Raw genomic sequence first — 21,063 nt, 5'->3', positions numbered from 1 at the left:
GAAATAAAATATTTGACCAAAAAAATGGACAAAACTTGTTCATTCACCGGTTAGTAGGGACGGTAAGTAATCAGAAAAGTGAAAAATATATTGTCCAGGCAAGTCTTGTCCATTATTTATTAAAATCATTTTTTAGTCAAATATTTTAATACCATAGTTTGCAATCAAAACTAGCTACTGGTAATCTCTCGAATACCGAGTGATACTTGGTCCAAATTCCGACCTCAAACCATTTTCGAATCTATAAGCATTACCTGCAACAATTTATTATTCTATAAAAAAGGCTGGGACAAGAAACCAAAACAATCCAATTCCATGATAACATCACTCTACACTGGTTTAAGTTCCATAAATAATAAGAACATACACAAGTCAGTTCCAAAATAATAACCTCTAACTGCAATAGATAAACCAAACAAAGAAGGCTTAAAAAGCTTTATTCTGCAGAAAAAAACTCAAATCTATTTCTAAAAACAACACCGTGTGACCACAGGATCAAGGCAATGACTTTCAAAGTGAATAATTGACGGCCCCTTCAAGTGCTGTCATGATCCACGAAGAATTGATTTTTTCTTCTTTTTCCATGGTGACACCATAAAGTAATATAAGGACTCCAGATAAAAGGGCACCTTAGTCTGCTCTGGATTGGCCAGCGCGGGAAGACAAGATGATGCCAACAATAAGGCCATAGAGAGCCAGAGCTTCAGCAAAGATGAGAATGAGGATCATCCCAACAAAAAGTTTTGGCTGCTGCGCATTTGCTCTGTGAAACAAAATCAATTATTCAGGGGAAACACAATTTAAAGATATAAATTATAATGTATGTTTTTTCCCCCTAAATTATAATTGATCAACAATTAGCAGAACCCACCTTCTCATCGTGCACAAAAATCAATTATTACAATTAAGTAGATCAAAGTGACTTCAAATCAGCTTTAGCAGTCTAGTTTTAAAAATTATTTGCAATCTTTACTTCCATAACACGTTAAAAATTGTTTTAACCATCTTGAAGGAAAGATAGAATTGAAGAATATGGAATCATCACTCAAGCTGACATTCAGGGTCAGTTTGGTGCAATGGAAAAGAGAGGAAAGGGAAGGGAAGGGAAGGTGATGGAGGGTGATTAAAAATTTGTGTTGGGCAAAAATTGTTGGAAGAAAAAGGAAGGAAAAGGAAGGTTTTGGAGGGTTATGTTAAAGCTTGAACAGTATTTTGCTTATCCTCCCAAAAATGGGAGGAAAAGGAAGGAAAGTGAAGGAGAGGGTTCATATATTATTTGTGATGCCAAATTTGCCCTCAAGATTACATATACATACAAGTTAGCAGTTGCAGAGAGAGTGAGAGACGGTGGGCCAGCGGCTGAAGCTTGCGAACGGCGAAACCGAACTGGAACAGCGGCGATGGAAATTGAAAGATATGGGTTTTGATTTTCTGAACAATCTGAAATGATATACCAATACGGGTTTTGAACTTTTGATTCTTGCAGACAGATAGATAAACTGAAATATATGGGGTTTTGAACTTCTGATTCTTGTAGTGCAGACACATAGAGATAGAGAGGGGGGGTAAGTTCAGAGTTGAGAACGAGAATAGAGATGGAGGCGAGAATGGGGAGGCTGAAATGATTTACCCTAAATTTTTTTTTTCTTTTCTTGTGGCCCATCATCTATATGGGCCTGCTAAAGGTACAGGAGAATATATATATATATATATCTTTTAAAATATAAAAGAGTATAATAGTCAATTTATTAAAATAATTCTCTTTCTTTTTTTTCCCTTCCTTTTCCCAAATATGATTATTATCCTTCCCTTTCTTTTCCTTCATTAATCAACCAAACACAATAGGAGATTAAAATTACCCTTCCCTTCCCTTTCTCTCATAACTAATGTTATCATTTCCCTTCAAACCCACCGTACCAAACATAGCCTCACGTAACTTGATCTCCTCTACAAGACCGCTCAGGCACTGGATCCTGATTTTCTTTCTATACTAACACGTATAAAGTGTATGGTTCATTTCTTCCACACCGTTCCCAAAATAAGCACAATCTTCTAATATTTTCTTCAAAAGTCCAAACAAGCATGACATGTTGCTCACACACACAAACTATCGGCTCTACTTCTCCCTATGAGCCTTGATAGCAAGGGGACCACATATACCCTCTAATGTAAATGGTAAAACATGATCATTAAAAAAAAATACTGGACGTAGTAGAGCAGTTAAAATGTACCAAAACTTCTCTAGTTGTCAGCTTCAGGCAATAAGTTGCACTCAAATCTTTTTATAGGGAAGACTTGCTAACATGACAAAATAGGCTACAGAAACTATTGGTTAAAACGCAAAGAAATGGGATGCTCTTAGTAATATTGACCTGCTCAGGCACAAACAATGGCAGGACCCTACCCTTCACGGTCTTCACCATTGGTGACAGAGATGTTTTTGTTCCTTGGTGGATTAACCATGCCTTATGATGTCTCGATGGACTTCCACAGTGTAGCAACTTCAACTTGCAAATGGAAATGACCACTCATGAGTAGTCGAGAATTATACACCAGATACCACTCGTAGGTTAGTTGAAAAACAAATGTACACAATATCTTCTCACCACAAACTCAAACTTTAAGGAGCTTAAAGGGAGAATCTCCTTACAGATCTCCTTGTTCTAAATCAGTAAGCATGCTGAATAAGCCACATAAGACACAGTAATGGTAATAAAGGACAAAGACAAGCTGTAATGCATAACTATTATATAAGTACATTATACACATATTACTATTGATTTCCAACAATAATAATTAAACCTTAACATGACCGCCCTTTTAAATGCCATGTTAGCACTTTACGATTGTGCTTCAATAAATTGGACAGCTAATATATTCATAGCATTACCCAATGCGATCACCGTTAATCGAGCTTGTGATTCTTTTCACTCTATTTGTGCATATATAGATGGATGGATAACACAGGGCCATTAGCCCAGCTGGTATAACTGGGGCGTTCATAGTGTACTCTGCTTGCACGTAGGTTGCAAGCATCCACTTTGGAGCCTCTTTATATACATCTAATTAATCTATAGATAAGCATTCTGTTGCTGAAAACACTTTCGAGTTTATCTTCTCAAACAATAAGAAGAGCAACAATCACTTTGCTACCGCTGCAAATAAATAGTGGTCCCTGATTTCGTGCTTCACAAGTTACCTAGGGCACATTTAACATTTAGGGCCTGTAGAATCCACAATGACACGATCTTCCAGGTATCAAATTTCAAGATATTAAATCAAGCAAGAAATACAATTATACGATCTATATGAACAGCTAAATTTACACAAGACTACTCAAAAGATGTAAATGATTACCTAACTATTTGTGAAGTTAATTCATTATTTCCCCAAGATCCAGAACAAGAATATATCCTCTATTCATACCATGCATTTCTCTTGCTGTTCACAGATTCAGTATGAGTTTTCTTTGAAGGCATACTATAATATTTATCTATGAGGCTTAAGAGTTCAAATTTTCAATGTGCTAAAATCCGTTTTACCTTAAAAAAGGCCTTTTACACTGGTCTCTTACCAACACAGGCCAGGAATAAACTAGAGATGGACTCAGCGATTTACATCACTTTGCATAAAATGGAAACTTTTATACTCGACCATACTTTTTAATGATGAATAAGAAAGAACTTTACTTCACTACATGTCTTCTCCTCCAATTCCTCCATCTTCACCAATTTGGCTGAAAATATATGGAATGGAAGTGTAAACATCAAAATAATGGTAACTTAATCACCAATCCAGCAGGGTTTCCGCCTCAAGAGTCAACATCATTCCTAGAAATAAATGTGTACCAGACGGTAGTACTGAATGAACATATCAATCAAAAGAACAACAATTTCCCATAACTGGTTAGTCAAAACCTCAAACCTTGATTTGGGTCCCACCAATAGAGTCATCCACAAATAAATGGTTCGGTGGATCAAACCAAATTAGAATCCATTGAGAAAATGGGTGACAATAGATAAACTCCAAGTAACGTGCCAAGATCGAGTGTCTCTGATTAATTAATTCTTAACATTGAGACTTTACCATTAAACTGAGTCTATAGATAGAGACTCTACCCCTCCATTGAGTCTAGGTTAAAGGTAGAGACACATAAAAAAAAAAAAAAAAAAACCCTAAGAGACTGTTTGAGCAGCTTCCAAATCTTCTACTTTTCTTTCAGCACCTTCCAAGTTTTAAAGACGAAATACAAAAAGCAGGTAAAATTGTATTCTTCTTCCTCAACAATTCAACAAGTTCAAAAAATTGTTAAAAGATCAAGATTCATCAACCATAGATCTAAAATTTTCTCTAGCCTTCTTCAACAACAAAGGATTGAAGACTCCCAACATTGAATAAACAAGCTCATTCAGTCCCTGGATCTAAACATGTGAAGGCAATTGAATGAAAGGACTTATTTTTCTTTTTATTTTTTTGCAAGAAACACACCACAACGGATTGTACCAGTTTTTCATCAAACCAATGGATCAAATGCATTAAACAAATATCAATCTTAGTGATTTGAAAAAAATAAAGTAAAATAAATTATAGAAGTACAATCCTTTGTTATGCATCCTTTATACAAAGAACGAGTCCTCTTGTTTCACGGGTCCAGATCCAGTTATAGAGCCAAGAATTTAATATAAAATAGATTTATTTCCAACTAACACTCCAACTAACAATGTAGAAAGACAATAAGCCAGAAATATATAAGTGCAATAATCAATATTCCAACAGAATGTCACAATTCATGAAAAATTGCAGGAAAGAAAAATTCAGACATTAAGTTCAATTGATTGCAATAATAAATTTGAAGAAAAAGAAGAAGCGAGAGGAAGAAAAACAAGAGCGCAAAAATAGTTGTTATGCATACATCATAAGTGAATGTAAGGCGAAAAAATTTTAAGAAGAGAGAGAGAAAGGGAGAGAAGAAAATATAAATAAAGGAACTTTAAAGGGAAAAAAAAATAGTTTGATTGAAGAATGAGAATGGAAATTTTTTTTTTTGAAGGGCATCAAAGAAATTTGAGGAAGAGTATGAGCAATTCAATAAGAGGGCTTGGATTGAATCAGTAAAAAAGTAAAGAGAGAAGGAATTAGAGAGATTTGTAGAAAGGGGGAATTTAAGGAGGCTTTTCGTAAATTTCACAAAATACATATATATAAGTTTTTGTTTTTTAATATATATATATATCAAGTGGGCAGTTGCCACCCTGAGCCCATTCTCGCTCTGTCATTGTCCAAATCCAGGGGATGGACGAGCTTAATCTTGACTTTGATAATCAGATTCTACATAATCTCCATTACTAAAAAAAGGCAGAGAATATTTTTTTATTGAGATAAGGTGCGATTGCTCAACAATTCTATGACCTTGTTGAATTTGAGAAAGAACATCACTATTTGATGTTCTTGTTGTTCATCGCCTTCAAAGCTTAAATGCTAGAGGAGTGTACAAGATTTGACAGAGCTTCTCTGGTAATCTCTCATAGACTTATTATAGTGTGTCCCTTTAAGAGAAAAGGTAAGAGTCCCAAAATAAGCGCGTTCGCTTTAACATGCCCAATTTCTAGTGTGTCTAGACTTGTGTGAAAATTTGGTCCAATCAGTCTACCCGGGTCTAATTACCGTTGGCAGGGCATACAGCTAATGTATACTTTAAAATTGATGGACCAATCTAAGATGTTGATTAATGGACTGGAGATTAGATCACCCTAAGGTTTAGATTTCTACAACAAGATCCACAAGATACGTTTTTTTTTTAATTATTATTATTATTATTATTATTATTATTTTTTTGTGATGGGTATAGTTTGTATTGATTTAATATATCAACATGTGATGGGACTACGAATTCCGTTTATCCACCAGTTGATAATCAATCTCAATGCACTTTATATAATCTTAAGAACTGGATCGCTGCTATTGTCTTTATGTTAGCTTTACCTTTCAAATATACAACTGGCATTTAAAATATCATTGAGTGATAAAATAGAAGAAAAACTAGCAATATAATTAATTATACCTAACACCGGCATCACCAACAATCCCGATCGCCATTCCAGCAGATAGACCGGCGAGACCACAAGAAAGACCAGACGAAAGATGGGCGTAACCATCAAACAGGTAATATGACTTGGCCTTAGGATTAATCCCAGTGCTGATAATAACAGCAATAATCAATCCATAAATACCCAAAACACCAGCCATAACCACCGGAACGATCGACTTCATCACCAGCTCCGGCCTCATCACCCCCATCGATGCCACACCAACTCCACTCTTCGCCGTTCCATAGGCAGCTCCCATACCTGAACAATCACAACAAAGTCAAGATCTATACAAACAATACCGTAATACATACATTATAGCATATATAAATTTGATGAGAGATCTAGGGTTAGGGTTTGGGTACAGGAGAAGACAAGGGCGGCAGCAGCGCCGAGGAAACCGAAGAAGGGAGCAGTTTCATCGCCACTGAAATCTCCTGAAGACATATTTTCTGATCGTGGATCTGAAAGAAGTATGTGTGGTACGAGAGAATTTTTTTTTTTTTTTTTTTGAGTTAGATCTCTCTCGCACTCTGTTCTCTTCTAAATTCTCGTTGAGAAGAACCTCAATCAATCAATCATTCATAATATATATATATATATATATCACACACGTGGCCTTGGTTTCAACCTCTTGGTTACTTGTGATTGGACTTGGATCGTTTGTTTGGGCAGCCCATTTCATATCACGTGTCAAGTTTCCAGCCCGTTCAAATTCGGTAATTTTAAATATAAAAAATTAACTCGTTCATGTAAAGAAAATGTCACAGTTAAAATACAGAGGGAAGTGGGAGAGGTACTACCAAACTAATATTAACGCTGTGTTTGGTGCGGTGGGTATGGAAAGAAATCATGACATTAGTTATAAGAAAAATGAAAAGAAAAAAAGAGGGAGGATAATTTTAATTTTTTTTAAAAAAAAAAAGGACAATAATTATGTTTAAAAGAATAAAAGAAAGGAAATGATTTAAATAAATTTATCATTGTACCTTTTTATATTTTAAAAGTTAAATTTATAAATAAATAAATATATATATATATGTAGGGCAAATCATTTCAGCCTCCCCAATCACCGCCTCCATCTCTGTTCTCGTTTTCAACTCTCAACTTGCCCTCTCTCTGCAACTGCAAACTACAAATCTACAAGAATCAGAAGTTCAAAACCCATATAATTCTGTTTATCTATCTGTTGCAAGAATCAAAAGTTCAAAAACTATTACCTATATCAAAACCCATGCATATCATTTCAGATTGTTCCAAAAATCAAAACGCATCTCTTTCAGTTTCCATCGCCCGCTGTTCCAGTTCGGGATCGCCGTTTGCAAACTTTAGCGGTTGTCTCTCAACTTTCAAGCTTGCCCCCCTCTCTCTCTGCAACGGCTAACTTGTATGTATGGGTTTTGTTTTAATTTTTTTTCTAAATCAACTCATCAAGCTCTGTAATTCTTGTTTTCGTATGGGTAAATTTGACATCAGAAATTCTTCATCAAGCCTGTCCTTCCCTTTCCTTCCATTTCCTCCCATTTTTTGGAGGATAAGCAAAACACTGTACAAGCTTTGAGATATCCTTCCAAAACCTTCCCTTTCCTTCTAATAATTTTTGCCAAACAAAAATTTTAAATTTCCCTCCATCACCTCCCCTTCCCTTTCCTCCCTTTTCCAATGCACCAAACTGGCCCTAAAAGTATTTCATGGGTAATATATGATCATATTAATTGATTATATATATCTATTTTTATTTAATTTTTTAACTGTTTGTAACGCTTAAATAAATATATCTATATGCATGTATTTATTATGCTCCGTATAGTGGGTAATAAAAAATTTTGGATAGAAGGGAAAGAAGAAATAATAGATAAGACATTCATATGCTTAGTTTCGGTAGAAAGAAAAAAAATAAATAAATAGAAAGGAGAGAAGAAAGGATGATTGAGACAACGTTTCCCTCTTCTTCTTTTTTGGTTAAATGGAAGATAATAGAAAAAACTGACAGAAATATAGATTTTTAAGTTGTTTTTACTATTAAACTCGTCCCTTAATTTATTTATGAAATTTATTAAATATTTAAGAGGTAGATGTAATAATTTAAAACTTCTCATTTGTCTTATCTCCTATCTTGTGTCCATATTTGGGCGGATGAAAATTTGTGAAGGAGGCATTCTTATTGTCCTTTCTTTCCTTATATTATCTCTACCGAAATAAAGAAATTTGTTCATTCCTTCCTATTTTCCTTCCAACCCTTTCTTTCCTTCATACCAAACATGATTATGGGGAAGAGATTGTGAATTTTCTTCTTTTTGTTAGGTGGAATAAAAAATAAAAAAATAAATAAAACTCATAATTTACTATGTTAGTTAAGAGAGAAGTAAATAGAAAATTTTAATTATTTTTACCATTATATTCAATAATATTAATATAATATTGTAATTTATAGATAATAGTAATGTAATTTAATTTTTTTATAATAGTCTACTTGTCTTTCATCCTTTATTTATCTCATTTTTTGACTAATGAAAATTTGTAAAAGAGAAAAGATGTGTCATCCTTCTTATTATCCTTTATTTTCTTGTATCTTTCCCACTGAACCTTCCTATTTTATTTCTGCACCTATTTTTTCCTTTCTACCGAACACAGCATGAGTAATTGCTTTAACTTCACACGCACAAGATTTGTTATAAGTAAAACTTTACTCCTAAGGCTCCATTTGATTAGATAGAAATAAGTAACAAGTGAAATGAAAAAAAAAAAAAAAAAAAGTAAAGTGAATGAAAAGAAAAGTTATTTTCTATCAAGTATTTGTTTAGCATGAAATTTTATTCGCAAAAATTGTATGAAAATATTAGTTTGTTAGTTTGGACAACATGAAAATGAAAATAAAGCGTTTGTGCATATCAAAATTAACCTTATGATTTCAAATAGTAAATAAATAAATAAATTTGTGTTTGATTGTGTCAATTTTTATCAAAATTTTAATAAAATGACGAATTATTAAATTTTAATATAATTATTTATATTGTTTAAATTAAAACATTATACTTCTTAGGGAGAACCTATCTATTCATTTAAAAGAAATAAGGAAGCTTCAAAATAAAAACAAAAAATAAATATTTGGGCTCATGGGCTTTCAACCAGATAACACAAAAAGAGAAAAATATATATATATAATCCTCTCCGTATATAATAGAGGTGTATAATATATATGATCCAATGTATATATTTTGAACAAAAAATAAAAATAAAAATAAAAATTTCGTCCAAATAGTATGACAAGAGAACATGTTTAAAGAGAAGTTGCCTTATAGAAGTCTACTAAAATAGAAATTGTTAGAGAACTTATCTTTTTAAAACTTAATAGAAAAGAAACTCAGTTAAAAAATAAAGAATTTAATTGTTTTACATGATTCAGTTCTCGGATAAAATAGGAACTTCGAATATAAAAATAAGTTTTTAGGATAAAATATTTATTTCCTATGTTTTTGTGTGAGAAAAAGTTTTGTGAGAAATTATATTTTCTATTACAGTTCTTTTTCCATCTATCCAAACTCTAAAAAAAAATAAAAAAAATTCTCTTTCCTTTCTTCTTCTGGAGATGGTACAAATCCCAGAAAAGATGATCACAGGCAAGAAGTGTGCAATTAATGAAAGTTGTTGCAAAATGCCTTATTTTGAGCCTGGATACTCGTACGGGATTTTTGAAATTCATATTGCTGGTAGACAGGAAAAGGGGTATATCATAGGGAGAAAGGTTGCACCTGCAGAAGATGATCCAAGCTATGAAGTGGCGATAGAAGCCGGCATGACCAAGAAAGGAACGGATTTGACGGACAGAATTTGGAGGAGGAAGATTATATATCAATTCGACTTTTTAGAAATGTATTGCATCTTCGGGGTATTGTTTTATGTTTTCGCTTCCGTATTTGGATCCGTTATCGGGTCAATCTTCGGTTCATCATAGGACGCACTGGCAGTTGCAGCTGAACTTATTCAGGACATATTTCTCTACTCAGGACTTGATTTTTGATGTGGTTTCTTCCGTTATTCATATTTTCTCATTTCGGTTCTTTTTTGTTCATTCATTTCGGTCGACCAATGGCCTATTTCGGTCGACCGATGCCTCAATTCGGTCTACCGAACCAACCAACCCTCAAAATATATGATTTTAGAAAAGTTTCTATGAGTTTCTTTTAAAGATTCAATCTTTATACATTAAAAAGGTCCAGTGACATAGTAGGTACCTATATTGATGAATTTTCATTCAAAGATTAAATCTTCTAACCAATCGAAGCTTAAGGGTTTGTTTGGTTAGCATGAAGTATATAGAAAGGAAAATAAAAGGAAAATATTTAACTTTTTTAGAAGTTTGGTTAGCGTGAAAAATAAAATTTTCAAGAAAGTAATCTTATTGCAACTGCTTAATTTTTTTTAAAATTTTTCTGACATAAAATACAGGGAAATTTTACTTTCCCGTGAAAGTGGTGCCTTCACATCTTAATTTTCTATTATGCCCATATCACCCTCCTCACTTTTTCCACAAACTTCTATAACAAGTGAGTTTCATTCTTTTGTAAATTGCTTATAAGATTATGTAAATACTAATTTAATTGTATATAGTTTTATATCAAACACAATTAATAATGATTGAGAGTGATATATATATATATAAATCTAAGTATTTAGTAACAAAGTGTTGGGTAAAAAACTAGGTTACGGTTGAGGAGGCCCCGGATGACATGGGCCAGATCCGACTCGCAAACATAGCATTCAGTCCGTACAGCTGGGCCAGCCCATAGAAGGACACTGCCATATGGGCCGAACGAGAGTAAGCCCATCAAAGGTGACCAAGGCTTACAAAGGAATAGGCCCAGATCCAGCAATTAGTAAATATCTTGTAAATATCTATAAATAGGAGATGGAATGAAATGGAGGGGGATCTTTTTTGGGTTGAGGTGTAAGAATTCTAGAGAGAGAAAGAGGAGAAGGAATTTCTTGCATCTTCAATTGGCGCCGTCTGTGGGAAACGCATGGAAGTTTGGTTGATCAATGAGGAATATCGAATGGATTCAAACCAATTCGGTTGATCGAGACTCGATCTTTGGGATTTGAATCCAGAGCTGAGCGATTGTGACCTGCTCTGGAGGAATTACAATTCTTGAAGCTTTGGAGTGACTTCAGATCTACGAGTTGTTCGATTGTGGCAGGATCTGACGGATTTAGAGTTCAGACAATTCAGATCTCGTAAACAGTGAGCATAATTCGGAGAATTAGAAGCCAGATCTAAAAATTCCTACTCACGAAGCTCAGATCTACTCGCGAACTTGAGATTAATGCCTTTACTCCGTTCGGGAATAATGATAGGTGAAAGCTCCAATCCGATGGAGGCTGTCCAGCAAACAAAGCTTGAAGAGTTGATGAACTTGATTGAAGCTCTCAAAAAAGAAAATGCAGAATTGAAAGCTGGACTGCAGCATCAGCAAATATCTGCGGTTTCGCATCCACTTCCGGTCGGAGAAGGAGGTGTTCAATCTAATATCGCGCATCAAGGCGATCAGGACGAGAACAATCAGTCAGCTCACCACCGTGATGAAAGGATGATGGACAATTTGCCGCCAAATGTTCGTCGAGTTGAAGATCACGAAGGATCGACTCACGTTGATCCGCAGCGGGAAAGGTTTGACCGAGAGGAAGTGATGGAGGTTGATCGCCGTCGAGTAGCGTCGCCTTGGCAAAGAGAGTTCATAGAGGAACGGTCGTTCGATCCGTCTTACCGGCCCTCCATGGTTACTGTCACTCATCACGGTTCGGAGGGCAGAACCGTAACTCACAGAGCTACCGCTGGACTCCAGAGAGAGAATGAAGCTCTCCGATCCGCAGCTTGGACGGTGGATTCACCATTCACCGACGAGATCTTGAATGCGCCGCATCCAAGGAAGTTTGCTATGCCAGTCTTTATTCTGTTTGACGGAACGACCGATCCGATCGATCATGTGTATCATATCCAGTTGAAAATGGCCCTGAATACGGAAAACGACTCTTTAATGTGCAAATGTTTCCCTACAAGCCTGGCCGGACCGGCGCTCAGCTGGTTCAAAAACTTGCCTAGGAGCTCCATTGGTAGTTTCAGAGACCTGTGCGATCGGTTCATAAGCCAGTACTATGGGAACAAACGCCCGCCGAAGGACATCTCGAGCCTATTCACGATGCGGCAGCACAAGGATGAACGTCTCCAGGCCTTTCTTACCAGGTTTAATCTCACTAAGAGTATGGTGATCGAATGCCACCCTTCAACGGCAGTTCAAGCCTTCAAGTTAGCCATGACACGCGGAACTCCATTTCACACCAGTCTGGTAGTGAACACGCCGACTACTATGGATGAACTCAATGAGAGAGCCGATGGCTTTGTGCGCCTAGAAGAAGAGGAGGCAGCTAATGCTCGGACAACGTCGCTTGTATCGACCGAGGAAAAGTCCAAGGCAAAGATCAGGCAGAAGCAGGCTCAGCCGCAACGTCAGACCACCTGGAAGGCCGAAAAAAGGTCCAGGGAGGAAGAGTTGATTACTCCGCTGAAGGTCACTCTGGCGAGGCTGTATCAGGAGAACAAAGACAAGTTTCATCCACCACTGCCAATTAGGCAACCCCTCGAACAGAGGGATCAAACTAAACATTGTGCTTTTCATTCTGATTTCGGTCATCAGACTAACGAATGCAGGAACCTCAGGAGGCAAGTGGAGATGTTGATAGCTAGAGGGGAGTTTGCGAGTTATGTTCAAGGTTCGGCGATGGAGCAGAATCGACCGGTGGAACAAATAAAAAGGAGTCATAAACAAAGCTCCCACAATTCGCAACCAGTTCGTATAATCAATGCTATCCATGGTCGACCCGAGCCTAGTGAAGAGTCAGATGAGCTGCTCCGGGTGCGCCTGCGACAGGCGCAGATGAAGAAAAGGGTCGGCAATGTGACTACTCTACGCCAGCAGAGCCCGTCAATGCAGATAAAGTTCGACTGGACAGACCTGCAGCGTGTTCAACTGCCTCATGACGACCCGTTGGTAGTCAGTTTGACAGTGGCAGATTGCTTGGTGCGCAGAGTTCTGATCGATCCTGGGAGCAGTGCGAATGTCATGCCGAGGGACACATTTGACAGGCTCGACATTAAACCAGAGAGGCTCAAGCCCACCGGAAATCCCTTATTAGGGTTCGATGGGAAGAGGGTGGAACCCGTCGGGATGGTGGAAGTGGAAGTTCAAGCTGCAGAACGAGCTCTTATGGAAACTTTTGTGGTTGTGGAAATTCACCCCTCGTATAATCTCCTGATGGGAAGAGGATGGATTCACAGAGTCCGAGGTGTACCCTCAACTCTGCATCAGGTCATGAGGTGCCTCGGGCCCGATGGAGATAAAGTAATAGACATTCGGGGGGATCAGGTCGCAGCCAAAGAGTGTTATTCCGTCACACTAAAGCATGCTGGGAAAGGAAAGGCGCCCGTCCGTTCGACAAGCCCCAGATAGCAATTACAGAAACCTCCGCTCGAGCATAATAGGGTGGAGGAGTCAGTCGACTTGACCGAGGAGCCCCTTCTGGATGTGCAGATCGATCAGTCCAGGCCAGAACGAACTACCAGAGTAGGTATAAGACTGACCAGAGAAGAGCAGCAAGAGCTAGTGGATTTCTTGTCCCACAATGTCGACGTATTTGCATGGAGTCACCTAGACATGCCTGGAATTAGTCCTTCCGTATCCTGTCATTCCCTGAATGTCAATCCCAATTTCAAACCAGTGAAACAGAAGCAGCGAAGATTTGCTCCAGAACGTAATCAGATCATAGCGGAAGAAGTCGATAGGCTGCTTGATGCGGGATTTGTCAGAGAAGTGCATTACCCTGAGTGGTTGTCCAACGTCGTTGTGGTGCAGAAGAAAAATGGGAAATGGCGAGTATGCATTGATTTCACCAATTTGAACAAGGCCTGTCCGAAGGACAGCTTCCCGTTGCCTAAGATTGATCAAATGGTGGATGCCACCACTGGGTATGAGCGTTTAACCTTTCTGGACGCATATTTAGGTTATAATCAGATTCCTATGGACCCCGCAGATGAAGAAAAAACTTCTTTTGTCACCGAGCGAGGAACATACTGCTACAAAGTTATGCCTTTCGGGCTAAAGAATGCGGGAGCAACTTATCAACGACTTGTTAGCAAAGTTTTTAAGAATCAAATGGGTAAGATTGTCGAAGCCTATATTGATGATATGGTGGTAAAGAGTAGGAAAAAGGATGATCATCTGAAGCATCTGCAAGAGGTATTTGATGTACTAAAGTGATATGGGATGAGGCTCAATCCGACTAAGTGCTCGTTCGGTGTGAGTTCCGGACAGTTCCTGGGACACCTGGTCAACCGCAGGGGCATCGAAGTTAGCCCCGCTCAAGCAGAGGCTTTGATTAAGAATGCCGAGCCAAAGACGATCAGAGAGGTGCAAGCCCTAACAGGACGAATAGCTGCATTAAGTCGATTTATTTCAAAATTGTCAGATCACTGCAAACCATTCTTTGACACAATTCGGAGCCATGGAAGGCAGGTCTGGGGGGATGAGCAACGACAAGCATTGACTCATTTGAAGCAATATATGCAGAATCCACCAGTCCTGTCAGCCCCAGAACCGGAAGAAAAGTTATTTCTATATCTTGGAGTATCTGGTGTCGCGACGAGTGCCGTTCTGATTCGTTGCAAGGAAGGGGTGCAATACCCGGTATTTTATGTAAGCAAAACACTGATGGAGGCAGAAAAAAGATACTCAAAGGCCGAACGGGTGGTACTTGCACTTGTAAATGCAAAAAGAAAGTTGAGGCATTATTTCGAATCCCACCCCATAGCTGTTCTAACAACTTTCCCAATTGGAACGCTCATGCACAAGCCAGAGCTCTCGGGCAGAATGACAAAGTGGGCCATAGAGTTGAGTTCATTTGACATAACGTATGAGCCGAGAACAGCTGTTAAAGGGCAAGCGGTAGCCGATTTCCTACTAGAATGTGATGCCGAAGATACGGAAGAGGACCTTAGAAGCGGCTCTTGGAAACTTTTTGTGGATGGCTCCTCTAACCAGATGGGGGCTGGGATTGGGATCAAACTGCAAACCCCAGAGGGTACTTCCTTGAGCCAAGCACTCAGACTTGAGTTCCGAGCCACCAATAATGAAGCGGAATACGAGGCGTTGCTAAATGGATTAAAGTTGGCCAGAGAGATACAGATCAAAAGTTTGACAGTGTATAGTGACTCGCAGCTGATTGTTCGGCAGGCAAATGGTGAGTACGCAACCAAGGATGACACGATGGGGGCATATCGTTCTGCCGTTCTGCGTAGAGCCAAGGACTTTGCAAAGATTGAATTCATACAGTTGCCGAGGGAACAGAATGCAGATGCAGACCGTTTAGCATGCAGTGCTTCGAGTTACGGTGAAACATTGGCGAGGGTGATTCCAGTAGGAATAGTGACCCAGCCATCCATTTTCGAAGAACCGATGGACTCTGACCCTTGGCAAGTCAACGTCATACCGTATGAACCGAGTTGGATTGACCCAATCATTACCTATATTCGAGATGGCGTTTTGCCTATGCAAAGGGATGAAGCTAGGAAACTCAAAAAGAATGCTGCCAAGTACGCCATCGTGCGGAACCAGCTGTACAGAAGGTCCTATTCTGGCCCGTACTTGAAATGTGTCACCCCCGCGGAGTCGCAGCAGGTATTGCGAGCTATTCATGAGGGTGTGTGTGGCAATCATTCTGGGGGAAGATCGTTAGCGCATAAAGCAATGACACAAGGGTATTTCTGGCCAAACATGTCAAGAGATGCGGAGGAGTTCTCTCGAAGGTGCGATAAATGCCAACGATATGGACCATTGATCCACCAACCACCTGAGGAATTGCACGTAATGGCCTCGCCGTGGCCTTTCGCGCAATGGGGGATGGATGTGGTCGGTCCTCTGCCAACTGCAAGAGCTCAGAACAAGTATGTGTTACTGGCCACGGATTACTTCACTAAATGGGTGGAGGCAGAACCGTATCCTAGCGTGACTCAGACTCAGGTGAGACGATTTATTTGGAACAACATTATCTGCCGTTTCGGTGTTCCCAGATCGATAGTCATGGACAATGGCACAAACCTCGACAGCAGGCAAGTAAGAAAGCTGCTGGAGGAGTATGGAATCAACCAGAAGTTGGCTGCAGTAAGTCATCCTCAGGCCAACGGACAAGCAGAAATCACAAACAGAACCATTTTCGCCTGCATTAAGAAGAGGCTGGAAGATCATAAGGGGAAGTGGTTGGATGAACTCCCGAACGTTCTATGGGCTTACAGAACCACCCCAAGGCGGCCGACTGGGGAGAGCCCGTTCGCAATGGCGTATGGTACCGAAGCAGTTATACCGGTTGAGCATTTAGTCCCCACTATCAGAAGCTTAGCATGGAGTCGGGATCAGAACGACAAGATGTTAAGATTGAACCTCGACATGATAGACGAAAGGAGAGACGCAGCGGCTATAAGGCTAGCATCGTATCAGCAAGTGCTGGCGAATAGTCACAACAAGAGAGTAAAACACAGGGATTTTGCCCCTGGCGATCTGGTTCTGAAAAGAAAGGTGGGGATGGTCAAAAAAATGATGCCACCCTGGGAAGGCCCATACAGAATTGCAGAAGTCATTGGCAAGGGGGCATATACGTTGGAAACCATGGCGGGAAGGTTGGTCAGCAAGCCCTGGAACGCCACGTCTCTGAAGAGGTACTACCAATAAAAGCTAAGTTCTGGCTTTAATTGGATGTTGTTTGTTGTCAATCAAATACGTATGAATGAGCAAGTTACTGGAATTTACAAAAAAGAATTTTCTTTTCCAACGGTCTACTATAAAAACTTAAAGCCAAGTGGCAAGTGGCATTCTAGCCGAGCGCCAGGCACTTAAGCAAGATAAGTGGCAGCTGGCACTATAAGCCGAACGCCAGACACTTGCTAAAAATTTAAAGCCAAGTGGCAAGTGGCATTCTAGCCGAGCGCCAGGCACTTAAGCAAGATAAGTGGCAGCTGGCACTATAAGCCGAACGCCAGACACTTGCTAAAAATTTAAAGCCAAGTGGCAAGTGGCATTCTAGCCGAGCGCCAGGCACTTAAGCAAGATAAGTGGCAGCTGGCACTATAAGCCGAACGCCAGACACTTGCTAAAAATTTAAAGCCAAGTGGCAAGTGGCATTCTAGCCGAGCGCCAGGCACTTAAGCAAGATAAGTGGCAGCTGGCACTATAAGCCGAACGCCAGACACTTGCTAAAAATTTAAAGCCAAGTGGCAAGTGGCATTCTAGCCGAGCGCCAGGCACTTGAGCAAGATAAGTGGCAGCTGGCACTATAAGCCGAACGCCAGACACTTGCTAAAAATTTAAAGCCAAGTGGCAAGTGGCATTCTAGCCGAGCGCCAGGCACTTAAGCAAGATAAGTGGCAGCTGGCACTATAAGCCGAACGCCAGACACTTGCTAAAAGCTTAAAGCCAAGTGGCAAGTGGCATCCTAGCCGAGCGCCAGGCACTTGCCGTAAACAAACACACGGCAAAGCTAATATAAAAGAAAAAGAGAGAAAAGATATGTATGTACTGAAGATGAGTTGAATAGAGCACAACACATAGGGAAAAAGAGTTCTGTCATTTCATTAATATTGAACATTGAGTTTACAAAAGAGAGATGTCTATCATTACAAGAAGATATGAAATAGAAGAATTCGAAGGAGCCCTAGCTAGACGCCTCAGTACCAACAGCATCCTGGTCGTGCCGACTCGCCTCCTCGGCCCCATCAGCCGCCTCACCTTCATGAGGTGGGGAATCAAGGTGAATGACTGAATCGTTCGGCTGGGGTTCAGCGTCAGCAGTGGCTATAGAAGGAACCACGGTTGACGATTGGGGAGCGGTCAGTGGCAGAGCGGTAGGAGGAGCTGTGATGATCCTTGAGGATGCGATGTCCTGGCACTCATCAAATATACGCTCCGCTTCGGTAGGTTCTGGGTCGACATAGACCCCCAGAAGTTCGATCCCCAGATCCTTGTCTACCTCATCCGGAGTGGAGCTGGTCTGTCCCTCATCCGGAACCCGGTCGGCGAAACCTTCCCGGAATCCTTGAGCATACCTAAGAGCACCGACCCTTGAGAACCGGGCGTGAAGGGCCAGCATCCCACCACCCACTCTGCTGATCGCGTCGATCAGAGCGGTACGCTCGTCCAGAGCTCTTCTTTCAAAGGCCATCCGAGCAGATTGTTCATCAGCTAGAAGGCGCTGGAGTTCTGCCTTCTCTTCTCTAATTGATTCCCGCTCGGTCTGCCAGACGCTCTTCTCAAGCTGGAGGGCGTCCTTCTCATCCTGAAGGGAATCATTCTCCTTCTTCAGGACATCTCTCTCTTGCTCGGTTTTGTTAAGCCGAACCAGCACCTCGGTATTCTTCATGGCAAGGAGGTCGTTTTCTTTATTAGCCACCTCCAGGCTGTCAGAATACTTACGGGCCCTGGCGTTCCCCATCTCCACCTGCTTCTGCATGGCCATCATCCCGAACAATGTCTGCATAGGTGCACATTAAAAACGGTTAAACCAATAGTCAGAACGGGCGAAGGCAAGACCAAGTAATATGAGAGAATTCATGAGTTAGAAAATAAAAGTCACCTCCATAGCAGATTGGGGAAAGCGACTGAACACGTCCTTCTGGGAAAGGCCCTTTGCCGCCTCAAGGTCCTTCGGAGTCCACATGCTCCTGTAGTAGGCCATAGCGGTCTGGCCATCCTTCAGCATGGTCTCGTTCGGTTTCACGAACGTCCCATCCGTTCGGGTGTACCGAGGGGCCCATGGCGGTAAGCTGGGGATAGAAGGGGGGCCTGAAGCAGAAGCAGAGCCACCAGCTGCAGGAGGCCCAGAGGGAGAAGGAGCTCTGATCGCTCGGTGCAAGAGAGTACCCGGCCCAGAGACCCGGGTCCTTCTAATGAGAGGCTCCTCCTCAGGATCGATTTCACTGTCAGGATGAGGCCTTTTGCCTCGTTCTTTGTCCCGACCGCCCCCCGCAGCAGCAGGAGCTATGGTAGCTGGGGAGGGCGCGTTCTGGTTGGCAGCAGGGGCGCTGGCAACAGGGTTAGTAGCCACTGCGCTCGGGACAGTGTCAGATATGGTGGCTGAAGAAGAAGCTGACGCTGGAGAGGAGGTCGCCCCAGCAGCAGGAGTGGCTGGGGGAGTATTTTTCCTCCTGCCAAAAGAGGGAATCTGAAGTCTGCTCATGTTGTAGCCGAGTGATGAGAGCGCTAAGAGGTTGTCTGAAGTGAGGAGATCTGAGCAGGAAGGAATATCGTTCAGAACGTATCTCTTCAAGTAGTTACTCCTATCCCTGCAAACACTATAGCTCAAGTCATCACAAGGTATTCCCAAGGAGCGGCATAAGTAAGTGCAAAAACGAGGAACGCATGTTTCACAGGGGCAGTCATGTTTATGGGATTTGAATTTTTTATAGGAGGAGACAGAGCAGACACTAAAGGCGCTCGGGATTGGGTAACCCTCTGCAGCCGGCGAAGACCAAGCCCCACTAATGCCCACTATGCTATCCCTCCAACCCTTTTCAGATTTTATTGTGTCAGTACATATGGACATCTTCTCGAACGGGTAGAGGTGGTAGAAGGGCTCGTTAGTACGGATCTTACTCACCTTATAGCACAGAAGGAGGTCTATGAGGTCGAGGTCCAGATTTCTGTCACGCATCAACAAGAGCATAACAGATATGATTCTAAAGAAGTTGGGGTTGACCTGCAGAGGGGATATCCCCAATCTATTGAAGACATAACTAAAGAAAGGGTGCAGAGGGAACCTAACAACATTCAATTGAAGGTTTGTGAATAAGACTTCGCCAGGCAGGAGGCCGGCGCCGGTCGTAATATTAATGTCTTGGGGGCAAACCCTAACTTCGATGTTGTCAGGAAGTCTAAGTCTCATACGAAGAACATCCAGATCTACAACCATGGTGGAAGTGATAGAAGAATCTACAAGAGGGTAAATGGAAGCCTGCCGAAAGTAAAAAGAACGAAACTAACCTCGGAGGACTGCAAGATCGCTGGAAGAATGACTCTTGAAGGATTTCACCAGGGAAAGCTTAGCACTGTTCTAGAAAAGAGAGAGACTTGGCTGATGATGGAGACGGTAAAGGGAAGTGAAGTGGAATTCTAGAGCATTATAAAGGCGAGGGGGCCCGAGGGCCGAAGCGTCGGGAAGGCGAGAAATCCCTCGAGCCCCGGAACATTGATGCTGGATCTGACCGTCCGCTCCCCCACGTGGTTATCTCGAGCCGTCAACATCATGATGAGACGCCATCAATAATTACCCCTTATTAAATAAGGGGCAATTATGGGGGCAGTTGAGGAGGCCCCGGATGACATGGGCCAGATCCGACTCGCAAACATAGCATTCAGTCCGTACAGCTGGGCCAGCCCATAGAAGGACACTGCCATATGGGCCGAACGAGAGTAAGCCCATCAAAGGTGACCAAGGCTTACGAAGGAATAGGCCCAGATCCAGCAATTAGTAAATATCTTGTAAATATCTTGTAAATATCTATAAATAGGAGATGGAATGAAATGGAGGGGGATCTTTTTTGGGTTGAGGTGTAAGAATTCTAGAGAGAGAAAGAGGAGAAGGAATTTCTTGCATCTTCAACGGTCTTTATGTATACAAGTTTTTAAATTATAATTTAATTCACATATATATATTTTTATACATAGACTTCTCGTGACACTAGGACTTAACTATTAAAATATATCAAACTCATTTAATTTTAACTCTAGCTATATTAGATATACCAAATTAATTTAGTTTTAACTCTACGTATATTATATATATGTACCAAACTAATTTAGTCACAAGTATTTTATTTTTATTAAACTGATTTTTTTTTTTTTTTTTTTTTTTTTGTTTTTCTATGACTAAAAGTATATAT

The 21,063-nt window shown here is 40.6% G+C and overlaps 1 protein-coding gene across 1 annotated transcript; it reads right to left on the bottom strand.

Annotated features, from left to right (window-relative positions):
* Positions 1-288: 288 nt before the first annotated feature.
* On the bottom strand, positions 289-6,670 carry LOC132293923 (V-type proton ATPase 16 kDa proteolipid subunit-like). Its single transcript, XM_059791584.1, has 3 exons — positions 6,452-6,670; positions 6,062-6,347; positions 289-763 (listed from the first exon to the last, which is right to left on the bottom strand). Exons 1-3 carry the CDS (start codon positions 6,531-6,533, stop codon positions 631-633), a joined length of 501 nt encoding a protein of 166 aa, XP_059647567.1. The 5' UTR covers positions 6,534-6,670; the 3' UTR covers positions 289-630.
* Between the last annotated feature and the right edge of the window lie 14,393 nt (positions 6,671-21,063).

Source organism: Cornus florida, unplaced genomic scaffold (assembly GCF_030987335.1).
Source record: "Cornus florida cultivar Cherokee Brave unplaced genomic scaffold, ASM3098733v1 CherokeeBrave_3.0.0_Hap2_Chr02, whole genome shotgun sequence".
NCBI lineage: Eukaryota > Viridiplantae > Streptophyta > Magnoliopsida > Cornales > Cornaceae > Cornus > Cornus florida.
This window is presented reverse-complemented; position numbering and strand designations above follow the sequence as displayed.

What these genes read in the sequence shown, in the direction of transcription:
- LOC132293923 (XM_059791584.1), bottom strand. Translation starts at nt 6,533, where the DNA reads ATGTCTTCAGGAGATTTCAGTGGCGATGAAACTGCTCCCTTCTTCGGT. An exon ending in TGCCGCCCTTGTCTTCTCCT is followed by an intron (nt 6,348 to 6,451) that starts GTACCCAAACCC and finishes GTGATTGTTCAG; the next exon opens with GTATGGGAGCTGCCTATGGA. An exon ending in GTTGGTGATGCCGGTGTTAG is followed by an intron (nt 764 to 6,061) that starts GTATAATTAATT and finishes TTTGTTTCACAG; the next exon opens with AGCAAATGCGCAGCAGCCAA.